Source organism: Danio rerio, chromosome 20 (genome assembly GCF_049306965.1).
Source record: "Danio rerio strain Tuebingen ecotype United States chromosome 20, GRCz12tu, whole genome shotgun sequence".
Lineage (NCBI taxonomy): Eukaryota > Metazoa > Chordata > Actinopteri > Cypriniformes > Danionidae > Danio > Danio rerio.
The window spans coordinates 51,312,501-51,330,144 of NC_133195.1; the positions used below are offsets into that span (position 1 = coordinate 51,312,501).

A 17,644-nucleotide genomic window follows, 5' to 3' on the forward strand; every position below is an offset into this window, starting at 1 on the left:
CCATTGATAATGCCTTTTTAAAGTCACGGTGTGCGCGCTTAACTCTGAGTTGCTCTACTCGAAGTTGATTGACCCAACTCAGATCAGCTATTCTGAAACCGAAAACTCAGAGTTTTTAATCTCTCTGTAAATCAACTCAGAGTTCAAGTTTAAACTCTGAGTTGTTTGAACCTCCTTAGTGAAACAGGCCCCTGATATCCAAGTTCTGTTTAAATCAATTAAAAATGGTTTCGAATGCCGAAATTATAATTTTATACAGAGTGAAAATACATATATATATATATATATATATATATATATATATATATATATATATATATATATATATATATATATATGATTACAATTTTTATTTATTTATTTTTAATTTGTTTAATTTATTTATTAAATAAGGTTTTTGTTTTAGTGACTAAAGCTTCCACAATGCAAAAACACTATGCGTGTATTAACTTTATGCTTAAAACTAAGAATTTGCATAAAAGACGTGTGAATAAAGCAGCATCTAACGAGTCAAATGTCGCCAAAAATCAACAGTAAAAAGGGAATTTGCTGCGGTAGGAGAAGTTGCGTCAATCTTTTCTTCATATAATAAATGACAAGCATCTCGGAAGACGATGCTGACACACAATGAAGGCGTGGTGGCGTTTAAAGGCGTGGGACACAGAGCGCTGACGCTCTTGATTCTGGAGTTCATTAATAATATAATAACACTAATGCTGAAATGGTTAAGGAGTTTCAGAATGACCAAAACAACATTTCAGATGTTTTTCAATGTGGTCAAGCCCGCTGGTTTGTCCATTCAAACACATTTTTATCATCACATGATACATATATTTTATTTATATATATGTATATATATGTGTGTGTGTGTGTGTGTATATATATATATATATATATATATATATATATATATATATATATATATATATATATATATATATATATATATATATATATATATATATATATATATATATCTATATCACACACACACACACACACAGTTGAAGTCAGAATTATTAGCCCCCCTGAATTATTAGCCCCTCTGTTTATTTTTTCCCAATTTCTGTTTAACAGAGAGCAGATTTTTTTTCAAGTCATTTCTAAACATAATAGTTTTAGTAACTCATTTCTAATAATGGATTTATTTTATCTTTGCCATGATGACAGTAAACTATATTTGACTAGATATTTTTCAAGACACTTCTATACAGCTTAAAGTGACATTTAAAGGCTTAACTAGGTTAATTAGGGTAACTAGGCAGGTTAGGGTAATTAGGCAAGTTATTGTATAAGGACGGTTTGTTCTGTAGATTATCGAAAAAAAATTAGCTTAAAGGGGCTAATAATTTTGTCCCTAAAATGGTGTTTAAAAAATTAAAAACTGCTTTTATTCTAGCCGAAATAAAACGAATAAGACTTTTTCGAGAAGAAAAAATATTATCAGACATGCTGTGAAAAATTCCTTGCTCTGTTAAACATCATTTGGGAAATAATTAAAAAAAGAAGAAAAAAGATTTAAGGGCGCTAATAATTTTAACTTTAACTGTGTGTATATCTATACACATAGATTAACTTGTAACAAAACCGTGACTTGTTTTAATGTGCATACTGGAATTTGTTTGGTAAAAGTGTTTCCATCGCAGTTTATGCACACCTTTTCTTCTTTTCTTATCGAATAAAAAGTTCATCCTAAGTTATGGGAATTCATTTTTTTTATGCGCATATCAAAAATGTGCTTAAAAATAGGTGGATTGAAGTATAGCGACTGAAAATATAGGTATTAAAAACAAGAAATTACTGAAAAGTTTACAAACTGTCAAATGTATGTGGAGGTGTATTGCTATAGAGCAGGGGTGCTCAAACCTTTTCTAATGAAGGGCCACAAACCAAATTTGATTAAGGCTAGTGGGCCGAAGGTAAATAATTGCCATGGGTAATTTCCTAATTAATTTAAAAATTACTAGAAAACATTGCTTTATATTAACTAATACAGTCTAATTTTTTAAATATAGTTTTATGAACTTATTACAGTAAAGACAAAAACAATCTCGTTTATGGCATAATGGAGTTCCGCTAGTTTTTGCCATGATTTGCTCACCGAAAAAAATATTTTCAACTATTCATTTACAACATTTAATTGAAACATTTAATTTCAGTTTGCTTTTTTTGTAGCTCAGCAATAAAACAAATGAACAAAAAAAGGCCACATCAAATTAGAAATAACCCCCAGCTCTCTCATTGTTCTCAATCTCTTCTCGGATTTTTTTGGTGGGCCAAATCAAAGGTTACAACGGGTCTACTTAGGCCCGCAGGCCCTACTTTGGGCATCGCTGCTGTAGACAATATTGTATTATAATGTAGATATATTATGCATGTTGGATACATAAGAGTTTTATTATTATTATTATTTGTCTAAAAAATGTGTAGTGTATTTATTGTGTGTGTGTGTGTGTGTGTTGTGTTTTAGAAAGTAAACCGGCGTCTGCACCTGTCGAAGAGTAAAAACACTAAGTTTAATGAATCTGGGCAGCTGTGTGTGTTTTATCTGGTGTCTAGCGTATGGAGTCTCTACGTCATCACTACAGTAAGACCAATCTTACACACACACACACACACACACACACACAAAACATAATCAACCTCAAACTATGTGTGACTTATTTGTGTTTTGCAGGAAGGACACCTTCTGCATCCCAGCAGCCTTTGGGAGAATTACCCTCATGTTCACCTGAGGTAAAACACACATCATTAAAAATCACCAAGCTCAGGAAAATGGTCAGACTGATTTTAGTATTAATTACACTTTTATAAAATTAATAGTTTAGAAAATGAAATGTATGTTTTGGACTTTTTGTTTGCAGTGTAAGACTTTTCATTGCTTTTTTCATAAAAAAAATGCAACTATCTCACAATTGTCACTTATTTACAAAAATAAAGGTTGATGCAGTTGCAATTTTGAGAGGCTGAATTAGAAAAAAAAGTTCACTTCAAGCTGTGAGATTTTAGCTCTACTTTGCAGGATATATAGTGAGCAATTCTAAGCAAAAAGTCTGAATTGTGATCTATAAAAATATGAATATTTAACGAATATATTTTTTCTTTCAGTCTTTGTTGTGGAAACATGTTTCCTTTAAATTAGCTTCTTAATTCTTTTACTATAATGTGAATTTATTTTAAAAATATATATCAGTGATAAATATATAAAATGTAAATGATACACACATCCAGATATGCGTTTACATTTTCTTGTTTTATTGCTATTAATACTACTAATATTTATTTATTTATTGTATTTGTTTTTCATATAAATAAACATACTCATATCAAATCTTCCTGAAATAAATAATGAATAAATATAACAAAAATATATAAATATTTATATATTATTTGTTTTATTTATTTTTTTTAATTTATTAATCTTATCTTGACTATTGATTTCTCCCTGAATTAAAATATTAGCCCAAAAAACTATTCATTGAATTTTTTTCATCCAGTTATACATTTCATTGTTATTATGGCTAATTATTTATTTACTTTATATATGAATAAAATGACACCTTTGCTTCTTTAAATCTTCCTAAAATACACATTTCTTCCTTCACCCAGACCAAGAAGTTTCTTTTCTGAAATCCATTTGTGGATGTTTCCAACTCATTGTAAACACGATATACACAACTCTATAAACATATCAAATAAAGCAGTGTAAAAAGGGCAGTGTGTGTTTCAGTCAGATTGAGATTGTGCTGTTTCCATCAGATTTCAGGTCAAGTTCTTCTACCTCACTCAGCTGGCGTACTGGATTCACGCTTTACCTGAGCTCTACTTCCAGAAAGTCCGAAAGGTGAGAGAAAAAAGATAAATGTAGATGTGTATATACAGAAACTACATGAATATACCAAATTACATTCATGATTATGTTTTATTGTCTGTGTTTTAGGAGGAAATTCCTCGTCAGCTGCAGTACATCAGTCTCTATCTATTACACATTCTGGCTGCATATCTGCTGAAGTATGTTAAAACACACACACACACACACACACACACACACACACACACACACACAAAGACACTGTCAATAAATTATCGTACAGGATCTGGTTTGACTATATTAAAAGCCTTTGTGATTTTAATATCTTAATATATATTTAAAAGGTGTAATTAACAGTCAATGTCAAAATTGTAATCGCATTTGCATGCTAATATTCAGGAAAATTGCACTTTTCTATGTTCCTTCATATCTTATTTAGATCTTAATACATGTGCTTTCAAAGTGCGTGCGTGCGTGTGCGTGCGCGTGCGCGTGCGTGCATGTGCGTGCGTGTGCGTGCGTGTGTGCGCGTGTAAATTTATGCTTATTGTAAACGTGATTTTTTTATTAATTTAAATTATTAAAAATATATATTCAAGTAATTAAAATTAATCTAATGATTGCATTAAAATAATTAATGTAGATTAATACAATTATTCATGAACAATACTTTTTTAATTAGTAGAAAAATACAATTAATTAAAATTAATCAAAATGAATTAATAATAAAATTTTAATTAATAATAAAATAATTAATAGTTAACACGTGTATATGTATTTGTACTGTAAAAATTTAAATGTGTATATATTTTATAATATTTAGTCATTCAAATTAATCTAATTGAATAAATAAAAAAATAATTGAAATTAATAAAAACATTCATAAAGAACTTTTTCGATAAAAATGTAATTAATCTAATAATTAAAATAATTAATACCATTAATTTTAATTACTAATAAAATTATTAATAACAATACTTTTTTAATTAAAGAAAAATATAATTAATTAAAATGAATCTAATTCAAGTTATTATTCAAATTTAAATTAATAATAAAATAATTAATAACGATAACATGTATGCCTTCTGTAAAAATGTAATTGATCAAAAAATCAAGTCATTAAAATGAATCAAATTGTTGAATTAATATAATTAATGTAAATGAAGAAAAGTTATTCATGAACAATACTTTTTCAATTAATAGAAAAATTCAATTAATTAAAATTTAAATTAATAATAAAATAATAGTTAACGTGTGTGTTTTCGTACTGTAAAAATTAAATGTATATATTTAATAATACTTTCAATTAATTAAACAATCCAGAAATTAAAATAATCTAATTGAATTAATATAAAAATCATTTAAATTAATTTTTAAAAAATCCTTCCTCAAACTTTTTCGATTGATAATTTTTTTTATCAATCAATCCAATAATTTATTTTAATTAATAATAAAATTATTCAGAAACAAATTTTCAAGTAAAACAAAATACAATTAATTAAAATTATTCTAATTGAACTTATTATTAAAATTTAAATTAATAATAAAATAATTATTAAAGATAACACGTATATATGTGTGTGTGTGTACTGTTTAAAAATTTATATATATATACACACACACACACACACACACACACACACTGGCGATGAATATCAGAGAACAATGTATAAATAATTTAACAATTCTGAAATAATGTCATCTTCACTGCTCAACAGTTGAAGGATTTTTTGTCCCATCTATACCATGCTACCAGAACACCTTTTCCCCAAAATAACAAAGGCATTTCGACTAAAAACATTATTTTGCCGAAAACACACTGATCAAAATTAGAGAACAACAATGACTGTAGCATGGAAAAAGATTACAGCTAAATTTTCTGAAGGTTAAAACAGTCAGCAATTAGTAGGAAGTGTACAGGCCTCTGCTCTGAATGACTTCAGCACATCTGTGGCCACAAGACAGCACTAGTCTCTTACACTGCTCTGGTGTGATTTTGGCCCACTCTTCTTCCAGTCTTCTCGACAGTTCAGTGACTGTAATGGGTTTCTTGGCCATAACTTTGTCGCCAAAGATTCCCAGAGGTTCTCTATTGGGTTGAGTTCAGGACTCTGGGCAGACCATGTCATTATTTCAATGTTTTCAGTTTCAAGGAACTGCTTTACCCATTTTGCTGTGTGACATGGCTCATTTTCCTGCATGAACACTGCGGGCTGATTGGGTAATGAACGCAGGGAAGCAACCATATGTTGTTGAAGAAGGTTCTGATAAACATTTGCATTCACTCTGCCATATACCTGTAGAGGCCCAACTTCTGCTGCAAGAAACATGCCCCAAACCATGACACTTCCTCCTCCACTTTTTACTCACTTCTTTAAACCCTTTGGGTTCAGTCTTTCTCCAGTTTGTCACTGAACATAATGTTTCCCATCGGACCCAAATAAATTAAACTTGCTTTCATCACTGAAGTGAACTTTGGAGCCGTTCTCCTCCGTCCACACAACATGCTACTCAGCAAAGCCTTTTGATTCTTTCTGCTAATGAGAGGTTTGGTGACTGCAGAGTGGGCTTTTAGTCCAAATGCTCTTAAACGTCGAGACACTGTATGACGAGACAGATTTTTACCCTGTTCAGAGCTGAACTGGTGAGCAGTTCCAGCTGTAGTGTAAAAACGATTGCCCATTGAGATCCTCCGCAGTATCCTGTCATCTCTTCTGTGGATGACCAGCCTTCTGGAGGGACTTGAATGAGTTGTGATGTTGTAATGATTTAGTATTCTTGAAATCATAGATTTGGAACGACCAACTTGTCTTGCTATGGCTGATAGGGTCATCCCTTTGGCCTTTATCTGGACAACCTGCTGCCGAAGGCTTTCAGTCAATTTAGAATGGCCACCATCTTGCAGAGTCAGTGAAACTGGAAGTTAGGCTGCCAGGTAAATAGGGGTTGACAGATAATCAAGGGAATTAGCACCAGATTCCAGATTGACACCAATAACAGGGAGGTATCTAAAAGTGTTCTTTAATTTTGATCAGTGTGTTTTCGGCAAAACAATGTTTTTAGTCGAAATGCCTTTGTTATTTTGGGGAAAAGGTGTTCTGGTAGCATGGTATAGATGGGACAAAAAATCCTTCAACTGTTGAGTAGTGAAGATGACATTATTTCAGAATTGTTTAATTATTTATACATTGTTCTCTAATTTTGATCACCAGTGTGTGTATATATATATATATATATATATATATATATATATATATATATATATATATATATATATATATATATATATATATATATATATATATATATATATATATATATATATATATATAATTTTCTTTTCATTAATAATTAAATTAATAATTTCATTAGTAATTAAAATTAATCTAATTTAATGATTTATATTTCGTTCCAGTATAAAATGCTCAATTTATATCAAAGCCTGTACTGTACCTGTAAAAAAATAAGTGTTTATTCATGTAATATTTGAACTATTTCTTTGTTTTTTGCTTTAGAAGTGTTTGATTGATTGTTGTTGTTCTGATCTGTGTGTAGTTTGACGCGGGTCGGACTGGTCCTGTTGTTTCTGCAGTATCTTTCAGAGATGGGTTTTCATCTGTCTCGACTCTTTTACTTCATCGATGAAAACCACCACAAAATGTGAGTAAAACTGGTAAACTTTGTGTATTAGTAGACTGTCTGCTTAATATCTGTTAATACTGCTCCTTTAACAGACATTTAACTGACTATAAGAAACCGCAAGTGCACGTCAACTTAAACTAACCCCAACCTAACAGTCTACTTATAATCTAATGAGAGTTAGTTGGCATGTAGATGCAATGTAACTTAAATTCAACAAATGGACCATCAAAATAAAGTGTGACCAACAACTTTCTCAGATATCAGGGTGTCTGCAAGGTCCTAATGTCTTAAATTTTAAAAACAAAATTTGAGATTCACCTAAATATTGGGTTGTAGGTCTTAATTTTCCTCTGTCCAGGTAAATCTACCCAAACAGCCAATTAACCAATAATCCATCTTAAGTTTTTTTTTTTTTTTTTTTTTTTTTTATCACGAAGAGGGTTCAAAATCAGATGGACGAGCATCTGCTTCAGCAGTGATTGGTTCAGAGTGTTTCAGAAAGATTATTCTCGGACAGCTCAATATTCACCGCTGAAGCTTTTGCAGTTTTTAGCTCTGGAACAAATAGAAAAAGAGCAGCAACGCCAGTTTTTGATTTGCACAGATTCTGTCCTGCTTACAAGCGCTTGAATCTATGAAAACTGATCATCCTATGATTTTTATCATTATAGTAAAAGTGGACCTTTTAAAGAAACTTTGATATTATTTTCTGCTGGATACCTGGTCATATGGGATTCACTGGAAACGAATGTGCAGCTAAGGAAGCCTTGCAGATGGAGATGACAGAATGTAAAATTCCTGTATCTGATATTAAACCTGTTTTAAATCTGTTTATTAATGAGAAATGGCAAAAGGGATGAATGTAGGAATAACATTGTATAAAGTGAATCCATTTGTAAATGAAAGAAATAATTACAGTTTTGAAAATAGACATGAGCAGGTTGTACAGACGAGATGTAGAATCAGACACTCAAGACTTACACACACATATTTATTGAAAGGGGAAGGAAAACCTATTTGTGACCCGTGTAAGAATATTTGGACGATAAAACATTTTAATAAAATGTGTATTTTTAAAGGATCTTAGGGAACGTTTTTATTTGGGAGATATTTTAAGTGAAATGTTTGAAAAGGAGCCTTCTGGAGCAATTCTGGAATATTTATCTCTAATCAAACTAAAAGATTGTATATGACGATCAGTGTTGTTGCTGCTTGTATGCTTGTTGTTGTTGTTGTTTTTTGTTTTTTTTACAATGTGTGTTTGTTAAGAAACTGATATGATTATATATTGTATATTAAGTTTATGTTTTTGCCATGAATATAGCCAATGCTGCTTATACGGCATTAAAACCTAAATAAATAAATTATCGCAAAGAGGGACAATTCACAACAGCTGTTAGACGTTTTTACAGCAAATTTTCCATTATAAATTCCCTAATCAGTTAAAGAAAACTAAAGCAACACATCCCTTTACATGATTTTTGCATAGCACTGTTGCCTCACAGCAAGAAGGTTGCTGGTTCAAGCCCTGGCTGGGTCAGTTGGCATTTCTATGTAGAGTTTGCATGTTCTCCCTGTGTTGGTGTGTGAAAGTTCAGCTTTGTATGAAATTAGGGCTGCACGATATTGGAAAAATCTGACATTGCTGTATTTGTTTTGCTTCAGTTATGAATATAGCCTCAACAGATGATTTGAATAGCTCCATTTGGAAAGATTTGATTAATTTAGATCGACTGTGGTGGTACATTTATATGCAGTGCATCGGCATAAATCAAAAGCATAGATAAATGCATCAGAGCAAAAATAAAAGTGAAATGAACAGTGCCTTATGGTGTTCTAGGACATTTAACCGTTCAAATATAGAAATTGAACAATCAAAGGTTAATTACCATGGTCACTGTTGTAGAAATAATTTTCTACATTCATTCATTTACCTTTACCTTAGTCCCACAGCAGAGTGAACCGCCAACTAATCCAGCATATGTTTCACGCAGTGGATACCCTTGCAGCTCATTCAATTCGCCTATAGTGTCTGTCTTTGGACATGTGGGGGAAACCGGAGCACCCAGACGAATTCACACCAATATGGGGAGAACATGCTAACTCCACACTGAAATGCCAACTGAAACAGCAAGAAGTCACTGGTTTGAGCCTCCTGCCCACTGTGCCACACCCACTGTGCCACTGTGCTGCCCTAGTCTTATACAATCTTTATCTTTTAGTCTTTAATAAGCAATCTATTCTTTGCGGATACACGTGTTGCGATATCGATGCTCAAACAATATATTGTTCCTCTCTAAATGAAAGAAATTACATTTTAAAATGTATTCTAATAGAAAGCAATTCATTATAGCTGCACTAATATTTCACAATATTGCAGACTTTCCTGTGTTTTGGATCAGAGAAGTGTCGACACATGAGGCTTACGCGTGTGCTTGTGTTTGTAGGTTTGAGATGTGGTCTGTGGGCTTTGTTCTGACTCGGATGATCACTCTGACGCTCATGTTTTTGGCCGTTGGCTTTGGTTTGGCTCGTTCTGAAAACCAGACTCTTGATTTGGAGACGGGAAACTTCAACACTCTGTCCATCAGGTGAGACTTAGAATTTTTTTTATTTTTCAAAGTAGCATTTAGCATTAAACATGTTGGTAAACAGTTTAAAAACAATCTTGCAGGATAATCTTGGTTAAAATGACCATATTTAAAGGCCACCTGTTATGCACAATCAGCTTTTGTAAAATATTTGGATGGAAATGTCTGTAGGCACTGCTGTATTAAGCCTGGTTTATACTTCTGCGTCAAGTGACCAGCGTAACTCATGGCGCAGGCAACGCGCGTGGCTGTGCATTTATACTTCTGCGCGCTGTCTCCGTTGGTCTGCATTAACACTTCCGAAACGCTAGTTGGCAGTAAGGTGTAAATGTTCCTCTGTGTCGAGTTTCTTCGCTGCTGTTTTGCTTTTCCTTAACACTTCCTGGTTGTAGAAGTGACTCAAACTCGCTCATTTTGAGGCAGGAACCGGCGGACGTGCAACAACTTTAACTATGAGGTAAACACAAAACAAAACTTTCCATCCGGAGCTCCTTCACGGGACTCCACACTTATAAACAATCGCTTGCGCCATTCGCGCTGCACTCGGTCCCGCCCAGACTCGTCAGCGATACCAAGCCGACCAATCACAGAGCTTGCGCTACGCGTCGTTGCAACGTGTAGTTACAATTTTTGAGAGGTGCACGTCAGTGATGCCGACGGCCACGGCGAAGGGCTATGCGTCAGCGCCGTAGCATACGCCGGTGTTTGATGCAGAAGTATAAATCAGCCTTTAGGGAGGTCTTTTTCTTTTCTTTTTTTTTTAAATTCATGAAATTAAATCAGGATTTAAAACTCGACTATTTTGATGGTGGACTATACAGGGGTCGTACAATGAAACTGAAAGGCATGGTTAAGGGTGCTTTCACACTAGCACTTTTGGTTCGCACCCGGGTTCGTTTGATGTCATAGTACGGTACGTCTAGCTAGTGTGAACGCGTCTTCTGAACTCGGGTGCGCACCCGTGAACCGTACCAGAGTCCGCCTGAAAGAGGTGGTCTGGGGTACGGTTCATGCGAACTCTGGTACGGTTCACTTCTGATTCATGACCGTCACCTAGGAACAGTCATAAACAAAATAGCAGCTCGATGACGCAAGCATACCAGGGTTCAGAAGGAAAAAAGACAGTGTGAACACAAACCAACCGAGGAGGTGGCAGGGGGACACAATCGAACTGTGCACATGATCCTCCAGAATGGTTCGGTAGACCTTGGCAGTGACGCGCCCATCTAGCACAAGTATTAGACCTAGGGAATGCCATGATGTTGCAGCCCAAACCATCACTGATCCCCCTCCCATGCATCACTCTAGACATGCAACAACAGTCTGATGGGACGCTTATTTGAGGCTTCTCCACACCATAATTCTCCCAGATATGGAAAAGACAGTGAAAGTGGACTCCTTACCGTACGTTCACACCGAAAGCGGCGAGAGCGTCAAAGTAGCCGGAAGTCATTCATTTTCAATGAGAGCCGGCGGCGAGGAGCAGCGCGGCGCGTCTTCGCCGGCGTGAGCGTCGAGGAGAGTTGAAATGAAGTCAACTTGTTCGGCGGCAAGCAATCAGAATGAAGACGTCCATCGCTTGATAGCAGTTCAGAGAACACAGACCTGTGAACTTTGGTTCCGACCACAGTTGTTCCCAAGGGTTTGATTATTGCGGTCGCCGGATTTCCAATTATTTACAATTTTTTCCTACAGGAACATGCATTAAATAAGTTACTGGCGAGTAACTGATGTTCATTAATGTTATATAAATGTATCTTAAAAAAGCGGGAATCTCACGCGATGTGACAGTACAAAACAGTATAGCTGCTTCAGGATATTTCAGACATATGGACACATATTGGATAAATAGAGCAACACACGCAACTTTATCTTCCATTGTTGTATGAATTTGATAAGAAGTGCGCAACATTTTCACGCTAGAAACATGTTTTATGCAGGAATGTAACTGATATGCTGCAACGACTCCTTTAAGTACGAGATCAATGTAGCGAGTTTTGACGCTCTTGCCACAGGAGCTGAAGGCAGAGCGTTGTCGCCAGGGCGGCCAGACCTTTCGGTGTGAACGTACCGTTAGAGAGCAATACATGTTTCACATTGTCCACAGCCCAAGATTTTTACTGCCCGGCCATGTATATTGAGCTTCTGTGTGGCTCTTGATCACAAAGACTTGCTGTCTTGGTCACAGATGCGCGAGCGTGATGTGCACCAACAATTTGTTCTCTTTTGAACTCTGATATGTCACCCATAATGTTGTGTGCGTCGCAATATTTGAAGCAAAACTTTGCTGGTACTCTGCCAATTAAACCTTGGAATTGAAGATCAAATGTAGCCATGAAACCTCAAACACTGAGAGTGTACTCACACTAGGCTATCCAAACCGTGCCCAGGCACATTAGGTTATCTGCTGTTGTGTTGCGGTAGGCGCGTTCGCGATTTCAGGAGGCGTGACTTTGAATCACGGTCCCTCCCCACTGTCCAAAGATAATAATAAGTTAAGCAGTTAGCATTTTGGCAGATCACCTACTGCACCTTTAAGGGACTGTTTCATATGGATTTCTTAATCATTCGTACTTTCCAATAAATGCAAAAAGCTGTCATAGTTTATTAAAGACGCAAACCCCTTACTGCACATCAGCTGCACCTTCAGCAAACCTCTTAATATGTACAGCATGATTTCAATTCAATTCAGCTTTATTTGTATGGCGCTTTTACAATGTAGATTGTGTCAAAGCAGCTTCACATAAATGGTCATAGTAACTGGATCAGGGTAGTTCAGTTTTTAGTGTTCAAGTTCAGTTTAGCTCAGTTCAGTGTGGTTTAAATCATTACTGAGAGTTCAAACACTGAAGAGCAAATTCATCGATGCGTAGCTCTACCAATCCTGAACCATGCAAGCCAGTGGCGACAGCGGAGAGTGAAAAAAAACTTCACCGATAGGAGAGTAAAGAAAAAAAACCTTGAGAGAACCAGACTCAGTTCGGCACGACCATTTTAATTTCTCCGCTGGCCAAAAGTCTTGTGCAGAGCTGCAGTCTTAGCGGTGGAGGCTGGAAGCTGGCCTCAGCGAAGACTCGTCTGTCCCTGGAGCGTCACTGGAATCAGTCTCATACTCTCCACTCCCCCATGACCACCACAGCAGCAGCAGCAGCTCAAGATATGGCCTGGTCCCGGATATTGAGACCTTGGGATCGTCTCGTCGCTGGTCTTGGATCCAATAAGTGACTCCGCAAAATTCGTGGACCTCGGTATGAGTATCCCCAGGTGGAAATGGAGAAAAAAAGAGAAATATTAGCGTAGCTGCTGTTCAGAGTGTATATAAACAAGATGCAGAAACTTGTGTGGAAACTCTCTATGTGTATGCTTTACTAAACAGATAGGCCTTTAATCTAGTTTTGAACTATGAGAGTGTGTCTGAGCCTCGGATGTTATCAGGAAGGCTATTCCAGAGTGTAGGAGCCATAAAGGAGAAGGCTCGACCTCCTTTACTCGACTTTGCTATTCTAGGTACTACCAGAAGCCCTGAGTATTGAGATCTTAAAGAGCGAGATGGATTATTGCGAGACAGAAGGTGATGAAGATCATAAGACTTTCATGATCATTTATGAGCGTCAAAAGCGCTGGATCTGTTCTGCAAAAGATTTGACTTTGTGTGTCACTGCATATTAAACGACTTAAAATAATTCAAATACACTATAACTATAGCAATGTCCACTGTGCTGAGCGAGAGCTCTTCTCTTCTGTCAAACTAAACAGTCTCATCATTGATGTAAGCTTGGAAGGTACACCCTAAATCGTCCAGTGTTTATTTCATTGTCTAACCTTTGTATTTGTAAAACTGATTTTGCATATACTACTACGCTGGTAATGATGCATGTATTTATTGTGTGCAGCCCTCATTATAATGCTGTTTTTTTATTGTGTGCTTGTCCTTCAGGCTGCTGGTGTTGTCTGTGGTGTGTTTCACTCAGTCGTGGCTCCTCTGGAAGTTCTTCCGTTTCCAGCTGAGCCGAACGCGAGAGCTTCGACTGGAGCAGGCGGCCCGCAAGCGAGCAGCCGCTAAACAGCAGATGCAGCGCACCGTCAAGAGAGACACTGGTACAGACACACACACTTGTATGCATTCAGCATCAGCCGTGCAGGCATATCAGGAGAACTAAAACCCCAAATCACTAATCGGCTCTCTTTAAACAGATCTTAAAATGTCCTCAATATTTACCCTCTCAAGTTTCTTTTTTTTTTTTTAACACAGAAGAAGATATTTAGAAGAATGTTAGGGGAAAACATTCATTAGCCCCTTTCACACAGTGATACCGGTAAATATCGGAAAAATTTCCGGAAAGACTTTACCGGTATATTGAAAAAAGCGCTGTTCACACAGGCGAGGACGTTACGGAAATTTTCCGGAAAAGAGCATTCACACATCCATTCCAAAATAGCGGTAAATTCTGACATCATTCACCACAAATGAGCTTTAAACGGCTGCGCTTGTATTTGTAAACATTTGACTAAATTACAAACTCTGTGGATGATCAATATTGTGAACAACTTTCGCAGGATCACTTTCGCATGTCGAGATGTTCATAATATGTGCGTGTGCAGGCGCTCACAGGCTGTTTCACAGGCACACGCAAAGCTTGAAGGTAAACAAACAACGGCTTATCATAAGCATCTCATCGATGATTATTTACACAGTTGGCATTAAGAAGAACATATAAACGTGATCTGACTAACTTCTAGCAGCTAAATGTGTCTGGAAAAATATTCAAAGGATTTTATTCTCATAAACCGCGCGGACGTAAATGCGTCTGACTGTTGTGATTGGCTAAAGCAGACGTCTCACGTCAGCACGTTCTAGACGTGCACGCGCTTATTACGGGAATCTTCCTTCTGCATTCACACAGCGCAGCATTCCGGCAAATTACCGGTAATGTTACAACTTCTCTTTCCGGAAAATAGCCAGAACGAATTTACCGGTATTTTCACAAAGGACCTGTTCACACATACAACCTTTCGGAAAGGTCTGTATGTGTGAAAGGGGCTATTGTCATATGCATATTAGAAACAAAGTGTCCTATGGAAATCCATGGCTGTCTGCATTTGTGTTCAACATCAAAAGAAACTCAAACAGTGGAGGACGAGCAAATGATGACAGAATTGCTATTTTTGGGAGAAACGTCTCCTTGACTTTCCATCAGGACAATTCAAGTAAACAGAAAATACAAAAAAAGACCGGAAACCTGAAGTAATGTCTAAAATATTCATTTAAAAAGAAATGCTTCTATTTTTTGAGATATTTTAACCTGAAACTAAATGAATTCAAAACCATACACAGTGGGGGAAATAAGTATTGAACATGTCACAATTTTTCTCAGAAAACATATTTCTAAAGGTGCCTTTGACTTAATTTTCCCTGGCCAACAACCAAAGAATCCATATATGAAGTTCTGTGTAATAAAATTAAATGATGCAGGGCAAAAGTATTGAACACATGAAGGGAGGTGTAGAATGGCAGAGAAAGCCCAGACAGCAGCTGAAATCTCTCAGTAGTTCTTCAGCAACCCTCTGCCCTTCCTCAGTGTAAATGAATATCAGCTGCTTCAGTCCAACATGTACATTAGCAAGAGGATGAAGATGAAACCAGGGTGGACATTTCAGCAAGACAATGATCCAAAACACAGCCAGGGAGATTCTCAAATGCTTTCAGAGAAAGAAAATCAAGCTGTGGAATGGCCCAGCAGCTTAAAGACGCCTCTGGTTTGGTTGTAGTGCTAACATGTTTACACTCTGTGTAATAGTTTGATACGAACAAACTGAATATACAAAGAGCACTGGTCGCTCACTTACCAAATCTGTCGAGACAGGACAATCACCAGCAACTAGAGCCGCGTCTTTATTTAGAGGAGACTACAAGCGAATCCGGATCTCAGCGTTTGCAGATGAGAACAGCTCTCAGGTAAACAATAATCCTCCTAAGACACGCAAGTTATTGTTGTCAAGCGTCGCGTACACTGTAATCCACACGTGAGTCCAGCTGAGCTCTCACAGAGAGAAAATGAAAACAAAACTTAACTGCAGCAAACTATAAAAGCAACACTTCACGCTTGTTTTGCCAACACAACGTGGCGTCTATGTCGTGTAAACACGGTGACAGTAATGAATATTAATGAAGTTGCACAATAGAGTGCGCTGATTGGTTTGAACCAAGCTTTAGTCATGCATTAATGCATCACACTGTAAGACGTAATAAGACTCACTCTGGCACAGACGTCCAGTCTGCATGCTGGAATACACGCTATTATGTCATGACCGTGACGCAGCTTCAAAAATTTGTTTCAAACCGGAAGTACGAATTTGCTTGAAATAACGCAAAAACAACCAATTTACACTTTAGTAAAATATAGGTGTCCTAATAGTGTTTTTAGCAGTGTGGGACACATATACGACTGTCAACAGCTCAAAAAATGTGTTTTGGTGTTTCGTGACCCTTTAAAGGGCCACAAAACCCACCTATTTCAGCTGGGTGTTTTCACACCTCTAGTTTGGAAAAAGTCAGGAAAGTAGGCGTGTCCAGCTCTCTTTAGGGGGGAGTGTCAGAGGAGGGGGAAAGAGGATGGTGCATAAAAAAATATGTATAAAAAATGGGAGTTTCAGTTTGGGCACATGCCGATTTTCACAGAGGCAAAACAAACACACAGACACAGGGGAGAAAGTCAAATAATTTGATTACCGATAACATGTAAACACAAATTATTAAACTTTAGTATTTTATTATTGAGCTTTTTACTCATAGCACACGTGCTGCTGATGATGTGACAAACGTGATTTGATTTGAAATGCTGGCCTTTAACTGCAGTGTGTGTGTTCAGATGTTGAGTGTGTGTTTTGTGTTTGTGTCCAGCAGTCGGTCATCATGAAAACGGCCTCCTTAAAGCAGAAAACGGCACGTCTCCTCGACTCAAGAAAATCAAAACTCCGTAAACTTCAGCTCATTCCAGCACAGGAAACGCATCCTGTTTCCACAACAACAGAGGGTCAATCTGACCGGTTCTCAGAGGAAGTGACATCAGCAACTAAACGTCTCTTTCTGCTTTCAGTATTCACGTTGGTTCTTCAGTCTTTCTGTATTAAAGCGCTGTCGTCTCCTGGTTAGCTTTTGTTTTTTTGTTTTTCCCCTGCATGTCTTGAGGTACAAAAATGCAAACTACAGTGGCCTAGAAAGGACAGTCCGTGAGATTTATTTGTGTTTTACAGTCTGGGTTTGTAATGAACAAAAGATTTACATGACAATCCAAAAACGAACCCACAAACCTGTTTTTGTTGTTGTTAGTTTTTGTCTGGTGTGATGTAGGAATAATGTTGTAGTTGTGGAAAAAACGACACAATCGAGACCAAACACAGAAAACATTCAGTCTTTGAGTTTCAGCTTTGTAAGGATATGCAGTTTTGATATTTGATTTGTACATGACAATGCTTTATAAATATTGAACCTTTTGGAATAGTTACACTTTGTTTTGTGTTCTTTCAGAAGCTTAAAGAGTTTGTTTTCCTTTTATTCTGCACTCTGAACTGAATAAATACAATCAAATTTAATTAGAAC

The 17,644-nt window shown here is 36.3% G+C and overlaps 1 protein-coding gene and 1 long non-coding RNA gene across 3 annotated transcripts in view; one reads left to right on the forward strand and one right to left on the reverse strand.

The window, feature by feature from the left end:
• The window catches only part of tram2 (translocation associated membrane protein 2), a 23,819-nt gene extending 6,270 nt beyond the window's left edge, over window positions 1–17,549 (forward strand). The window contains exons 4-11 of one of the 2 annotated variants that reach the window (NM_213071.1): window positions 2,471–2,587; window positions 2,678–2,736; window positions 3,760–3,844; window positions 3,941–4,011; window positions 7,367–7,471; window positions 9,901–10,044; window positions 13,982–14,142; window positions 16,946–17,549. In NM_213071.1, the coding sequence (NP_998236.1) occupies window positions 2,471–2,587; window positions 2,678–2,736; window positions 3,760–3,844; window positions 3,941–4,011; window positions 7,367–7,471; window positions 9,901–10,044; window positions 13,982–14,142; window positions 16,946–17,025 (822 nt within the window). In that variant the 3' untranslated portion in view covers window positions 17,026–17,549. The remainder of the gene's footprint in view (window positions 1–2,470; window positions 2,588–2,677; window positions 2,737–3,759; window positions 3,845–3,940; window positions 4,012–7,366; window positions 7,472–9,900; window positions 10,045–13,981; window positions 14,143–16,945) is intronic. The other variant, XM_005173812.4, reaches the window with a different exon arrangement.
• Window positions 10,005–14,210, reverse strand: LOC141379464 (uncharacterized). Its single transcript, XR_012396122.1, has 2 exons — window positions 12,116–14,210; window positions 10,005–11,442 (listed from the first exon to the last, which is right to left on the reverse strand). It is a non-coding gene; the product is annotated as an uncharacterized lncRNA (long non-coding RNA).
• Window positions 17,550–17,644: the final 95 nt, after the last annotated feature.